This window comes from Triticum aestivum, chromosome 3A (assembly GCF_018294505.1).
Source record: "Triticum aestivum cultivar Chinese Spring chromosome 3A, IWGSC CS RefSeq v2.1, whole genome shotgun sequence".
NCBI lineage: Eukaryota > Viridiplantae > Streptophyta > Magnoliopsida > Poales > Poaceae > Triticum > Triticum aestivum.
In genome coordinates this window covers 609102254-609117278 of record NC_057800.1, presented here as the reverse complement: position 1 = coordinate 609117278, position 15025 = coordinate 609102254, and the positions used below count along the sequence as shown (strand labels likewise).

The window sequence follows — 15025 nt, the reverse complement described above, 5'->3', positions numbered from 1 at the left end:
CTAAAGCATGTGCGCCATATTGGCTCCCCTAAGACAAAATCAATGGAAACGTCACTAACTCATGATAAAGGAATAAACAATCATCGTAGACGCCGCCATAGGCCGTAATGAATGTCCTAGCTAATCCTCAATTATTCATACCAGCAGTCTAATTGTCCATGTCTACAACCTACTTTATGAAGTTCATTCTTCGCAAAATGCACCTTTATCCCCCAAAAAGTAAAAACAGTAGCAGAAGATTAAGTAAATGTATGGTTTGGTTATAATGCAGTCGGATGTTTGGGATACTATAAGTGATCAAGAGGTGGTAACTCATATTACATGGGGTGTACACACCAAGAAAAGGTGTCCAAGAAAAAACAGTTTGTCACTTCTTATTCGGATTCAAAACGGGAATTCAAGTGCGTGGAAACAAAGTCCAGTGACTTCCCAGAAAATCAGCACAACAGTACAAATTAAACAGTCCAGATCAAGGAGTTGGTAGTTGGTACGTCGACCATGAAGATAGAAATGCGGTCGGCAGGCAAGAAATCATGCGCAGATCTTCGCCCTTGTACGAGTCATCAGCATTTCGGAAGATCGGACGGCGGAGGCAACATCTTTTGATTGGGCAGCGGCCCGTCGTCGACCATCCACGCCATGGAGAGGCCCCAGCTCAAGTGGACGTCGAAGTGGCAGTGCATAAGCCACACACCTGCCGCACATATGGATGGATGCACATCGAATTAGTCGACATTGGCCACTGCCGAGTAAACAAGAGTACAGGCAAGTCAAGCATGCCAACAAGTGTCGAATAAAGATTACCTGGGTTGTCGGCGAGGAACCGCACGGCGACCCAGCCGGCGGTGGGCACGCTGACGGTGTTCCGCTCGACGGGGTCGACGAGGTTGTACTTGGCCGGATCGTTGATGGGGTCGTAGTTGCCGAACCCTTGCCCGACCACGAAGAAGTTGAAGCCGTGCATGTGCAGGGGGTGGCTCTCGGCGCCCTGGATGGCGGTGCCCTGCATCACCAGCTCCACCGAGGTGTTGAACTTGAGCGGCACCACCCTCGTGCCGTGGGCGACGAACGTGTTGTTGGGCGGCGTGCCGGTGTAGTTGAACGGGTGCGGCGGCGTGGTCGGGAAGTTGGCCATGAGCACGCCGGCGTAGCGGCGCCGGTAGTGCGCCTCGAGGAGCGCGGTCCTGGGCCGGACGAAGGAGTTGTTGTTGATGGACGCGGCGAACTTGGTGCCGTTGGGGCCCTGGCACGTCTGGTTGGACGGGCACGGGTCGGTGCCGAGGCCGACGGTGAACAGGACGTGCCGGTCCACGGCCCGCGGCACGCGCGCCGGGTACTGCGCGCTCGCGAGGCTCCGGAAGTTGCTCGTGAACCTGGCCACGGCGTTGGTGTCGTTGTACCGCGGCAGGGCCGGCAGGGGGAGGCTCTGGGCGGAGCTCGGCGGCGTCGGGGCGTCGTACTGGAGGACGGCGGCGGCGGTGGTGTTGTCGAACGTGCCCTGGGTGTTGGTGTACGGCGCGATGCCCATGGCGAAGGCCTGGGACGAAGGGCTGGCGGACGTGGTGAGCAGCACGTTCATGGTCTGCCCCGGCGAGATGACGAGCGTGCTGACGGTGAAGGGCTTGACGTAGTTGGCGTCCGCCTCGACGACGGTGAGCGTGTGGTCGGCGATGCCGAAGAAGAGCTCGTCGTTGAGCGCCGAGTTGATGAGCCGGAGCATGTACGTCCTCCCGGGCCGCACCTTCAGCGTGTACGTGTCTGGCACGTGCATTTCAGTTGCAGACATTTCCATTCAGAAAATAAGTGTATTTAGGGGTATTCAGAAAATAAGTAGACGACTAGCTTTATTAACTTGTGGGCTTGCAGGCCCGCCATGTTGATGATTTGGGAGAGAAGTAAAAGTACCTTTGGATGAGCAGTTATAAGTTGGGCCGGGGAGCCCATTGAAAGTGTAGGCGTCGGAGACATTTGGGCCAGCGCCAGTCTGAAGGGCCTGGCTGATCACCGACTCCGTATCGGCCTTGAACCACTCGCCTGCCAACATCCATTCCAATGAGCAATTGAGCATCCCCTCAAAAAAAAAGATGTAAGATCCCGAACAAAGCACGCACGTACCGAACATGATGGGCACCTCCTTGTAGGGGGCGGCGAAGGGGTAGGGCACGCCGAGCTCGGGGAGGATGAGGAGAGGCCCGTAGAGGTGCACGCGGAGCCAGGAGAGGTGCGCGTGCCACCACAGCGTGCCGCGCTGCCCGGCGACGGTGAAGTCGTACACGTAGCTCCGCCCGGGCTGGATCGGGCACTGCGTGATGTACGCCGGCCCGTCCGCCCACCCGTTGCGCAGCTGCCGTAGCCCGTGCCTGCACACGCACGCCCGTTACTGAAACACCATCATAGATCATACAGCACCGTGCATGCGTACCGTGCAGGCACCGACGGCGGTCCTCACCAGTGGAACGAGACGTTGCGGCTCATGTGGTTGTGGACGGTGACCACGAGCCGGTCGCCCTCCCGCGCGTCCAGCCTCGGCCCCGGGAACTGCCCGTTCACCGTCGGGATGCTCTTGGTGCCGCACAGCCGCGTCACGCTCGTCATCCCCACCTGAAGATGACACGGCACGAACGGTCAATGAATAACGATGCATGCATCGTTCGGTCTTCAAAGAGGTGACGGACGTCGTGAGTACTACATTGAACGTGTAGCGCCGGGTGACGGCGCCGGCGGCGAGGCCCGGCAACGCGAGGAGGACGGCGAACGCGAGGAGGGGGCATGCGGAGGCGGCAGCGTGTCGCCGGAGGCCGCGAGGAGCACCCATTTGTGTGGCTTGGTTGCGCCTCGAAGCAAGTGAAGTGGTGCACTTACCGAGAAATGAGTACGGGGTCTATATAGGGCCATGAGCGCTTCGTGCTCTGCATGGTAGGAGGTCACACCCGTGGTAGTGGTTGGCCGATCGAGTTGGTGCAGGTGCACAGGAAAACTTGGCATTGGCCCATTTGCTCGTCCGTTGCTCTTCTTTCTTGTGTTAATTTCACTTTTTACCCTTTAGTTTCACCTTTGTCACACAAAATACCTCATTTAGTAGATTGTTCACATTTTATCCAATTTAAGTAAATTTGTGCCGCTAACTACCCCTTTTAAAATTTCAAAAACAAACTACCCCTAAAAAAACCGTTATAGGTGCTTGGACCAACATTCCTCTGTTGACTTGGCTTGCCACATAGGCTGGTTTATGGTTTTTGCAAGGAAGCTACTTCTTCTTCTTCTTGCCGCCACCGATGTCAGTGCAATCGCCGACACCTTGCTGGGACCCCAGCTATCCGGTCAGCGTCTCCGCTATCTTGCCGGGGCACTGACCGGTCGGGCTACCGCACTGTTCGGTGCCCATGAAGGAGTCCTTCAAAACATTCCGAAGTTCGGGTAGGGTTGGAACCAACATTGAGCTTGTTGTACGGGATGTTGAGCTGTGTTGATGTGGGTAGGTCCAGTTTAGGAATCTCGCCGAAGAAGTCAATGTTGTCGAGGACCCACGACTTGAGCCGGTTCAACTTGTTGAAGTCCGGCTAGATCTCGCTCGAAAACTTCTCCCCGACGTTGAGCCACACTAGGATCTTCAGCGTGAAGAGCGACACTGAGATCTCGCCGGAGAAGCCGTTGTGCTGGAATTACATGGCCCAGAGCTCGATCATGTTAGAGATGTCATTGGGCATGGGGCCCATGAGTGTGTTCCAATGGAGGGAGAGTGTGCGGAGCGCTGTGAGATTGTCGAGCATGCCCAAGGGAGTGTGCCCATGTGGTCGACGCAAGGGAGGCGAGCCTCGACGATGCTACCGTTCTCGCAGGCAACCCCCCTCTCACTGGCACGTCTGTGTGTCGTTGTTCCATGACAGAAGCGCGGACCAGCCACCGCGGTGCGCAGTGCCTGTGCATCGATGTTGAGGTCATCGAACAGGTAAGCTAGGTGCACCGAGGTGGGCACTAGGGCGACAACAACCAACTTTGTCGGGCCCTGTATTGCCGTCATCGCCAACCGTGGGGAGTGGGGAGAGAGTGGAAGGCGGGTCATAAAAATCGAATCAGACCGAGAAAAACTGATCGAGGAAATAAACCAGCCGATGTGGCAAGCCTGGACAACACTGAGACCAGGGTCCAAGCATTCAGAATAAAAAAATAAAAGCGATGGCACAAGTTTGCTTAAATTGGATGAAAATGAGAAAAGTCAGCTAAATGGGGAATTTTGGGTCAAAACATAAACCTCGAGATGGGGAAAGACTATGGCTCCCTTCGGTAGATCAGGGTCTCAAGGCACTCCCGCACCAACGGGGCCGACATAGGAGGAGGGCAGCGATCTACCAACAGAGGAGGAGGAAGGTGATCCACCAACAGAGTAGGGGTGCCGCCGTGGAAACCGTAAATTACCATAGGAGGGATGGCCGTTGTGTGGCTCCTTTTAACTTCTGGACGTGGATCCATTTGTTGCGGTGGAAGTCGGTTACTTTCTATGTATTTCTATAGACACAAGATGATCACATTTCTTTGATTATGCAACTATATCGTGCTCATAAATGCCGACAAATAAATGATAATTTAGTGTGCCATGAACAAAACATATCAGAGCACATCTGCATGAGTTATTGTTAAGAGTTGTTTTGTTCAGTGTTATCCTACGTACATACTACATATGAAGATTATTGTTATAAGAATGTGGGGTGATGTTTACATTTGTTAGTTGAAGAGGTGAAATATCACTTCCTAATTTGCACACGCGAGCCCCCGTAAAAATGATTTGCACATGCGAAAGTTTGCTTCAAGAGGCGCACTCTGTCTGCTTGCAAAAAACTCCAATCCACACCTTTCTTGTCCGATATCAACTTCCACAGTTTACCTTGCATGTGCCTTTATTTGTGAATCTTTGAAGCTAACCATCAGACCAATTCTATGGAGACGCACTTTTCCCCACATTTTCCCACAGGATTTGGGTTCGAGATACTGCTGTCGGAGCATAAACATGGGCGACAGGGTCGCAACGTTCCTAACAACAGCTGCGTGGTTGTTGAGGTGGAGCAGAATCTGGCCCTTCTTTTCTTCTTCATATCTTCTCTGCTTTTCTAAAGACCCTCAGTTTATGAGATTCTACTCAATCATCTAGTTAGAAAACCCTCATTTCATTCCGCAGATGGTGTTAGAGTGGCATGCTCGTGCCATCTTAATGTGAATGTGATCATCTAGTGCTAGTACGATATTTCAGCTGGGGCCCATTGTAAAAGTAATGGATGCAAATTGTGTTTGTCTTGGTAACCAAGGGAAGCCTATCAAGATAGGAGCATTTAAATACGCAGCTACGCAGATGATACAGTCGAACAAACCAGAATAGTGGATTTTGTATGACAAAGGAAAAACATCAAAGCGGCCCATGCTTCCAGTCCAAGAAATGAAATACCAGGGCACCGAATGTGTAGAGTGTAAACATATTGTGCGGCGACCAGATTCTGATGTAACTGGGCGTGTGCAACGTAAGCTTGCATCTTGTATCTTCACAGATCGCAATGGCTAAAACATGAGTGCAGTAGGACTAAGACACTGGGACATTGTTGTATATATGTTCACACTCACTACCCGAGGAAGCTGTGAGCCCAATTGTAAGGCCAACTCTAACTGATCCCCTAAAAGTTACAGAGTAAAAGGCTTAGTGGAGTATAAATACTTCACTAAGTTTTGGCTGGATCTAGCCGATCCTCTAAATTTAGCGGAGTAAAAAAATCATTTGCATTTCAATTTCGGCCACTCAAACACATTTCTTTACTTCTTTATTTCATTCAACGACTTTGGATTACATAATAATTCACCAATTCTTTGCTAGAAGAGCAAGACCAAAAAAAAAACAAGAATGACAATATTAGAAGATATCCAAGTTCCATGACTACTTCCATTCGTTGGATTAATATCCTCTCGATGCCTTCATCGTTGATCTGCGGATTCTCGATTTTACATACTTCATTCTTCTTTGATTCTAGAGAAATAGACATTGCTTCCCCTCTGATTTCTTCTCTAATATCACATCTAGTCTCATGTTTAGCCTCAATCCTAACAACGAGTGCACGAACATCTACTAATTTTCATGCTATCAATAGATCGTTGTATTCTTCTTCTCACTACCAAAACAAGCATCCATCATCCTACACAAATAGATGAGCATCATTGAGCTACCGAAATTGAACCAAATCCGGTGAAAACATAATCAAAACAAGCACATACCCCATCGTTTGTGCATTTGAAGAACACTCATCCGGGATGTTTCGGCGTGGTAGAACTCGGCGCACCACTTGTCGTGTGCAGTCGTCGCATTGTATGACCGGCAGCTACAAGCCGGTGAGCCATTGCGCGAGCGCCGAGCCCGGGTGACGGTCGGCCATGTAGTTGCCGGAGAACCGACAGCGGGAGCGATTAGAGGGGCTAGAGGAAGAACCGGTACCTGCATGCAGCGCTGAGGCTTTGCCGGGTTGTGTGGCCGCTTCACGGGCAATCCATGGCAAGCCGCAGCCGTCGGTGGCCGAAAACGCCAAATCCCATGGCGGCGACAGCAACCGCAGATCCCCTCAATTTTTGGCTGGCGGCGGGACGAGGAGGTGGTGGAGGACAGCGACGGAGGCCTACAAGGCTTCCCCGACGGTCAGCCGGTGCCAGCGGGGAGGGGGGAGGGGTAGGAGGGATGGCAGGGGCGAAGATGCAGCGCGGGGGGGGGGGAGGAGAGGCAGCAGAGGAGAGCCGTGCCGTTTTACTCGGTGGAGCAAAGAGGGAGTACAAATAGGAAAAAAAATAGGAAGAGGAGTAAAATTTTACTTCGTTAGGCCGGATTGGGGATCGGCTAGGTGCCGGTTAGTAGAGTAAAAAGCTAAATATACTTCACTAACCGGTCATAGGGGTTCGGTTAGAAATGCCCTAAGATCGAATCTGGAGTTCTGGACACTACAAAATACAGTTATGTTTGAACATTAGGGAGAGGGGTAAATGATTTGTGATTTGTAAATGTCACGTGTCATTTATCAGGGTGGGTCTCACATGCTAACCCGTGAGACCTGGTCTCATATAATTCTAGGCCTCTTTTGGTTCATAGGATAGGATTATCATAGAAATAGGAATCTTATAGGAAATGAGATGACATGTATCTCAAATTCTATGAGTAGCAATAGGAAAAAGTTAAAAGCAGAAAACCACCACATTTGAGGTTTCGTTTGCCAAAAACTACCTGGTCCCTAATTTTTTGCAGAAGTCACCGCATTTCTGGTAAACATTTTGCAGAAAACACTGATCGGATAATTTAGCCCGTTTAATCACTTTCTGACAAGTGGGACCCAGTTGTAAGGAGCTGACTCAGCGAACAATTAACACATACACCCCTATATCGAAAAAAGAAAAGCAATCAACCCCTCCCCCCGTGGAGCAGCGCCTACTGCCGAAGCAGTGCGAGCTCGGTGACACGGCGGCGCCCTGACCCTGCCGGCCGTCGGGATGGCCGTGGCGGGGAGCGTGAGCCCCGGCAGGGCGGACATGGAGACGAGGAGGAGGTAGAGCAGGGAGGAGATGGGCAGGAGCGACCAGTCGAGTGTGGCGTGCGCGCCCCTGAGCGCGTCGCGGTGGCGGACGGTGACCGCGAGCAGGTCGGCGCGTCCGCGGCACAGCCTCACGGCCTCCTGCTCGGCGTGCCCGCGGCACAGCGACTCGGCCTCCTGCTCGGCGCGCCCGGGTCGTGCTTTGAAGCTCCGGCAGGCCGTGGACCACACGGCGGCGCCCTCGTATATGAACCCGACTCGCCTGAGAGCCACACTACTCAGCGACGGCCATGGTAGCGGAGCTGCGGCGTGCAGCAGCTGCCACAAGCAGCAGCAGGCACGGGGCGCAGTCGCGAGGACCTACGGCGATGAGCAGCAACATCCGCAGGCAGCCACACTGGCGGGGAACTGCCGCGCCGAGAAGCAGCATGCAGCATGGAACAACAGCAGCGGCACTCAGCAGCTGCAGGGAGGCAGCACATAGCAGCCGTGTTCAGGTGCTAGTGCGGTGCGCCGTCCGACGACTACCAGCCGGGAACAAGGGCTGGATTGCTTTTCTGTTTATAGATCGAGGGATGTGTGTGCAATTTTTTTTTTTGCTAAGTTCGCTTCTTACAATTCGACCCTACTTGTCAATCACCTGATCAGTGCAATATGCAAAAAGTTTACTAGATATGCGGTGACTTTTGCAAAAAAATTAAGGACCAGGTATTTTTCCGCAAACGAAACCCTAAATGTGGTGGTTTCTTGCAATTAACTCGAATAGGAAACAAGATGTCATTTGGTTGACATCAAAGGAATTTTTTCATTAAGTCTGGGTTCTTTTTTATTTTCCTATGAAATGTGAAGGATAGGAACCAATCCTATGTAGGAATAGGAATCCATTCCTATGAACCAAAGGGCTCAAAAAAATCGTATAAGAATCCTATCATTTAGAATTCCTATGAAATTCCTCTAAACCAAAGGAAGCCCTAGTCTCATATAATTTTTTTCCGTATACCCTTGACTGTTACAACTCTTCACCATCAGTGCGAAAAGAGGGGAAACAGGTGAATATTAGCATACCGACACCTCTTTCCCTTAGACAGACATAATGTGTGCAAAGCCACTGCTTTTACAGTCTGAAGGATTACATGTCTATCGCGATGGGACAAAAATGGCAAATTCTTTTCTGCGGCCAGTTAGATGTGGTGTTAATATCGAATCGTATCTGGCTTCAGTCTGAAGGATTTGACTTGGGTCTCCCCTCCCCTATGCCTCGTGTCCTTCAGCGTCATGGAGTGGTTGGGGGCGCTTGCGCAGCAACGAACTCCCTCGACTAAACGGAAAAGAAAAGGAAAGCAGAGCAAAGCCGTACGTCAAGGCCGAAATTCCCTGCGTCGATCAAATCAGGTTCCAAGTTTCGCCGGTGCCGCGTTGCTGTCTCGGATCCCTCATGGCATTTCTTCAAGCCTCGAGCGTGCATTTCTTTTATCATAATATGTGTCTTGTTTATACGACATAAGGATCATCGTACAAGTTACATACATATCGACGACAAAACTAAAAAATAGCAGAATGCTAACCTTTAAATAAAGAAACACTAGCCAAAAAGTAAAAAGTACAAACAAGACCAAAGAAACCTCTAAGCTTGACATCAACGCAGCTCCATCGTTGATATGCAGCTTTGCGGACCTTCAAGGAGACTCGCCAAAGACGAAACCATTACCGTTGAACGAATTAAATCGGGACAAGACGTCAGAGGAGGAAAGCATACCTGACATCCACATACCACGAACTCAGCGCACGACCCACCATTTTCTCGATGCCGCCGATGCAAATCATAATCTGCATCCGCTCCTAGACTACCTCCCAGGCTCCACGCCGGCGCTGGAGCAAACGTCGTCGCATCGACGGAGCCTGAGGACACGGTTCCACCACGAGGATGTCGTTGCCGCTGCACCATTCTTGCTTGAACAAAGTGGATTTCAAATTCATCCCTAACCGTAGGACCGATCATCTCATCGAAGTAGAATCTGAAGAAACTTTATTCAGTGTCGTCATCGCGACAATGAGCAACCGAAAAACTAAGCTATTTTGGCCTTAAATATATCCACACGCGTGGATCTGATGACCCCCTCACTACTAACGACCGAGATCGTCAACGGAAGGGAGCCACCGGGGGACGGCGGCAAAGGAAGCCCCTGGCGACGGGCACCGGCTAAATCGCCTTTTTCTTCTCGAGGAAGAAAGAACGATACGTCTAAGGGCATCTCCAGCCGTTGGCCCCCCAGGAGGGGCAAAAAATCGCCCCCGAGGCGCACCGGCGCTAAACAGCGCACTGGGGGCGTGATGCCCCCCAGTCGCGGCCCCCCACGGGTTTTTAAAATGTTCAAATTCGGCGCAAACACAACGCAAACACGGGCGGGTTCGTTCAAATTTAAACATATTTTACAAAAAAAGAAAAAAAAAACACTACTGCGGGCTACCCCCGCCGTCTCCCTCGCCGCCCGCCCACGCGGTTCTACTTACCGAGGAGGCTGTAGAACCGCGTGTAGTCACCGCCGTCGTCGTCGTCGTCGTCGTCGCCCCCGCCTACGCCTCCGCCGTTCCTACTGCACCCCTCCCCCGGTTGGCACGGCGAGTTGGACGGTCCGGGGGCGTCGTCGTCGTCGCTATCGAGGACGACGACACCGTCCTCGTCCTCGCGCCCACGTTTGCGGGCGGCGATCTCCTCCAGGGCCCGGCGCTGCCGGACCATCTCCTCGCGCACGTAGTCGTCGCGCGACCACCGCATGGCGTCCTCGTCGGAGAAGGCGCGTCGGGCTATCTCCTCGTACTCCGGGGGAAGGCTGGACTCCACCTTGGGCTCGACGAGGGCGCCGGAGCTGCGGGTACGCGCGCTGACAGGCGTGTCCTGGGGCTCCGGCTTGACGGGGCGGAGGTGGAGGCAGGGAGAGCCGCCGGAGCTGCGGGTACGCGCGCTGACAAGCGTGTCCTGGGGCTCCGGCTTGACAGGGCGGAGGTGGAGGCAGGGAGAGCCGCCGGACGAGTAGGAGGACGCTACGGTCTCCATGCGCCTCGGCGTCCAGGAGCTTCCCCGGCGGCGTGAGAAGGACGGGGAAGCGAGGTACTCGAGGCGCAGCGTGTTGCCGCCCTCGATGTACTCGAGGACGGCCTCCAACGTGCGACCGGGCACGCCCCACCACCGGCGCCGGCCATCGGAGTTGAGCCTGCCGGAGGGCACGACGCCGTTGGTGGCCTCGAGCTGCTCGGCGTGACGGCGGCGGAAGTAGGGCTCCCAGAGCGGGCTGTCGGGGACGTACCGTGGCCCCTCCCTCGTCGCCCACGGCAGGGACGCGCGGATGCGTGCGATCTCCGCACGCCGCGTCGCCCCGGTGGGTGGTGGTGGCACCGGCACGCCGCCGGCGCTGATCCTCCAAGCCCCGGGCACCCGCATGTCCGGCGGGACCGGGTACTCGGCCTCGAAAAGGAGGCGAGCCTCGTCCTCGTGCAGATGACGGCGCCCGAATCCGTTCGCCGTCGCCTGGGAAACGCTCGGCCATGCTTTCTCAACTGGGGACGGCGAGAGGAGGAAAGGGGGAGAAATGAGCGCGTCGTCGGTGGATGATCGGGGTGAGTCTCTCCGGCGCGCTTGCAGTCGGCTTTTATAGGCGGAGACGCCGCGTGGTAGGCTTGGCCGACGCGTTACGCGTGGCGTAATTGCGTGGCAGCCGAGGGACACACCACCCAGCCTTCACTGCACCCGCCGTGAGGCATCAATGGAGGCTGACCGGCGCGGTAGCGCGCGGCAGCTTTGGCATTGATTCACCGCGGGAAACGAGGCGATGAGGACGACGAAGGGGCGAGAAAAGGGTAGAGTCGCTGACGCGGCGGGTCCGCGGCTCTTCGCGCCAAAAACGATTCGCCCGGCACCCCCGAGCGACCCCCAACGCGTCGGGTTCGGGTTGGGTCCGCCGGCGTTAATTTCTGTCCGAGCCGACAAAAACTGAACTCTTGAGGACGCGACTAAAACGATTTTTTGACACTGGCAGACGAAAAAACGTCTGGGGTGCCTTTTTAAAGGCGCGGCTGGAGATGGCCTAAGCCTCGAGTGTGCTTGTCGTTGAGAAAACGCAAGAAAAGGACAACTACTCGCGGCCAATCCCAAACATGAGTACGGTATGAGCATCATTAGATTACTCCTATATCATTATGGCAGTGGAAGCTGCAGTAGCGAAGCTAAACAGCACTTGTACTAGTACGTGCTTCTAGTTGCAGCATAACAAATCACGGCACATGATTGTTTGTTCCACACCGTGCACACACGAAAAAAACGACCACAGCGGGAAAATATGATCGCAGGAGGCGATCTAGGCAGGCGACAAGGGTTCCCTTGCGCGTCGCCGGTGGCGCCGCCGGTTCCCTTTCTCCATCGGTCGTTCCGGTGGCGGGAAAGAGGGGGGACCTCGGGTCTGTCCACTTGGTGGGTGTGTGGTAGCGTTAGGGTTGAGGGAGACGCTGTTAAGGCTGTTTGCAGTGGTGTTGCGTCGGAATAAGTTTTTTTGGGCTTCGTTCGCGGTGAGGTGAGGCTTTTGCCTTCGTCTAGGAGCCAACGGGGTGGGGGATCCCGGATCTCGTCGAGGTTGTGGGCTATGGTGGGTGGAGGTCCATTGGCACTGGCCGTTTGGGTTCTTAGATGGGCGATGGATGCAGGGAGACGAAGACCCTTCTTCTTCCTTGTCGGTATGATTTGCTGCTGCTGTTCTTCTTCTTTCTCTGCGCCGATGCTGGTGGGAGATCCTGCTTTGTCCAGGCGGAAGGCCCGGCCGCGGTGCTGGACTGGTTGGTTGACTCGAGTTCTCTTCCCGGAAGGAACACTTTTCACGGTACTGAAAGCCAAAGATGGCGACGGCTGTTGCGGGTGTGTTAGATTGATATTCATGCCCTCTCAGCATTGGTGTTAAGAAAGGAGGAAGCAGCGCGGCGGCAATTGTATCGTGGTCGAAGATGATGACCTGCTTGCGCCTGGTTGTAGATCCTTCTACTGCAGGGGTCTTCTCTCAAGATCCAGAAATGATGACACGGGGTTTCAGAGATCTTCTTGTGTTATGGTTGTCTTGGGGTACTCTAGGTGTTCATGGTCCTTTGTGTTTGTGTTTCAGTGTGCTTGTAAGGGTCCGGCGGGCGGCGCCAACGGCAACTCGTCGTCGTGGTTCGTCCATAGAATCTGGAGACTGTCGGCGTCACCGTGATCTCCTCCCCTCCATTCCTTTCAGCTTCAGGACCACGGGGTGTTGCTCTGAGGCTGGTCATAGTGAGGAGTAACATATATTAGTATCATACATATGATACTAGTGTATGATACTACTCCCTCCGTTCGGGTTTATTAGGCCTAAAGACAACACATACTAATTTGCTCACATTAATTCTTCCATTCCACTCCCAATGCACTATCTCACATGTATGCAGCCAATGAAAAAGCACACATGAAGTGTATTAACTTTTCAGCCATGGCACCAACAACAATAGCTTTCAATACAACCAATGAAATTGTTGCATGCATGCACCTTTCCAACACGGGGCCTTATAAAAGGGGACATGCTTGTGATGCTGAGAGGCCTAATAAACCCGGACGGAGGGAGTACATCCATAGTGCATAGTATTATAAAATTGTATCATAGATGATCTTATTTATTGTCATGCATGACACATAGTAGTATAACATTTATTATGTTAAGGTTATGTTACCCCATTATGGCCAGCCTGAATGAAGCCTTGACACCGGTCACACGCACGGCCACACACCTCGCATTGCAATACGCTTCACCAGGAGGCAGGCAGGCGGGCATGCGAGGCGAAGAAAGCCACATCATGCTGCCGGATCTCCCACACCCGCACCCACATTAACTGCGTCTTCAAGACCGCGCACTGCTTCATGTCGCCCGTATTAACTCTCCTTGGCAAAACAAAACAAAACAGCGGCACAGTGCCGACAGTCAACCACACTTTGCAAGCGTTAGTGTAACTCCTAATGCTAGTACTAATCAGATGGCCCATAAGGCCAAAACACTGAAGCAAACGAACAAAGTACGAACAGTGGAGGCACTGTGGGATCGAGTCACTGCACTGTGGTTTCTGATTGCAGGCTGGACAGGAGGCATTTCAAACCTTGAAGCTACAGCTTGATTCGTGGTCACACCGTCTGATGCCTCGCATGGAAGCCAAGCAAGAAATCACTGGCATGCAGTGCATACAGCGACGGTTCCCTCCGTGAGGAGCCGGCCGCACAGGGTCAGCGGCCGCATTCAGCTTACAGTGGCCGCCATTATTGACCTTGGATTCTTTGCAGTGAAAATTAATCGTAGCTCAACAATCGACGTCGTGATGGCATCATGAAGAACAACGTCAGAACTTCAGCAACATCAGCACTTGAGCGGATACAGAAGTGCGCAATAAGCAAGCAGAGTGACATCAGTGCCAAGAAACAAATAAGGATTTCTCATTCCAGCCGATACAAAAACCATATGCTCATCAGCTCCCAGCCCATATCAGTTCCTCTGCCCGCCTACCTAGCTACATACTACTACCCCCTAGAACACCCCCTAATCCGCTACCGCTAATAGTACAACAGAGGAGAAACCGGCTGAGTATCTACACTTCCCAAAATCAATCCAAAACACAGCTCTCCGCCGCATGCCTTCGGAGCGGGCCGAATCACGCGCACGAGGCCTGCCGGCGCGGGGCGAGCGCGAAGAGGGCCTCGAGGTCCGGCGGCTGGAAGTAGCCGTTCTTGGGCGGGCGCCGGGGCGTGCCGAAGTCGGCCGCGGCCTTCCTCGGCGCCGCGGGGCAGGGCAGCGTCGCCAGGATGCGGCACTCCTCCCGCTTCGGCGTCTCCCACCCGCAGGTGCCGCCGTAGTAGCCCGCCGCCGCCGCCGCCTCCGAGCCGCTCTCCATGGCCATTGGATGCTTTTATTTCGGGGGGAGAAATTTTGGGCTTCCTTGTTTTCAAAGGGGAATTTGGGAGGGAAGCGTCGTGGGCGGGGGCGGCTTATAACGGGCGCGCCCGCGGCGGGAGGATCCCCGCCTCCCAACGGACGGCGCCGTGCGGGGGAAGGCGGGGCGGGATCGGTGACGTGGCCGCCTCCCGTCCCTCCGATCCGCCGGCGCGGAATTAAGCGGGAAATTGCGCGCCAAGTGGGCGGGAAACCGCGGGCCACTGTTCGATTTAAAACTCTTCCTCCCAGGGACCTGAGGTTTCCACTCTCACATATATGCCCCTGGTGGGCCACAATGTTAGGTATTTTGTGCAAAAAATGATCTGTAAAGGGATGGTGGGGTAAGTTTGTGGGGATATGCCGCATTGGATTCCACTGCGTTACGGCGGGCTGTAGGGCGCCAGGTGTACGGGGAAGTGATGGGTTAGCGGGCGCGGTGGGCCCGCGCGTACCCACGACCCCGTCACGCGACCTGGTCGGGGTCCTCGGTGCGCCGCGCGC

The 15025-nt window shown here is 54.0% G+C and overlaps 2 protein-coding genes across 2 annotated transcripts; both read right to left on the bottom strand.

Annotated features, from left to right (window-relative positions):
- Window positions 1–278: 278 nt before the first annotated feature.
- LOC123062567 (putative laccase-5) lies at window positions 279–2852 on the bottom strand. The gene is made up of 6 exons (XM_044486147.1): window positions 2690–2852; window positions 2450–2601; window positions 2116–2360; window positions 1906–2034; window positions 805–1758; window positions 279–694 (listed from the first exon to the last, which is right to left on the bottom strand). Exons 1-6 carry the CDS (start codon window positions 2813–2815, stop codon window positions 564–566), a joined length of 1737 nt encoding a protein of 578 aa, XP_044342082.1. The 5' UTR covers window positions 2816–2852; the 3' UTR covers window positions 279–563.
- An 11158-nt stretch (window positions 2853–14010) lies between these two features.
- On the bottom strand, window positions 14011–14559 carry LOC123058785 (cyclin-dependent protein kinase inhibitor SMR5). The gene has a single exon (XM_044481466.1). It carries the CDS (start codon window positions 14487–14489, stop codon window positions 14244–14246), a length of 246 nt encoding a protein of 81 aa, XP_044337401.1. The 5' UTR covers window positions 14490–14559; the 3' UTR covers window positions 14011–14243.
- Window positions 14560–15025: the final 466 nt, after the last annotated feature.

Coding starts and splice junctions, on each gene's coding strand:
- LOC123058785 (XM_044481466.1), bottom strand. CDS start 14,489: ATGGCCATGGAGAGCGGCTCGGAGGCGGCGGCGGCGGCGGGCTACTAC.
- LOC123062567 (XM_044486147.1), bottom strand. CDS start 2,815: ATGGGTGCTCCTCGCGGCCTCCGGCGACACGCTGCCGCCTCCGCATGC. Junction 2,361..2,449: donor CGCAACGTCTCGTTCCACTG/GTGAGGACCGCC, acceptor GTGCGTGTGCAG/GCACGGGCTACGGCAGCTGC. Junction 695..804: donor GTTCCTCGCCGACAACCCAG/GTAATCTTTATT, acceptor TATGTGCGGCAG/GTGTGTGGCTTATGCACTGC.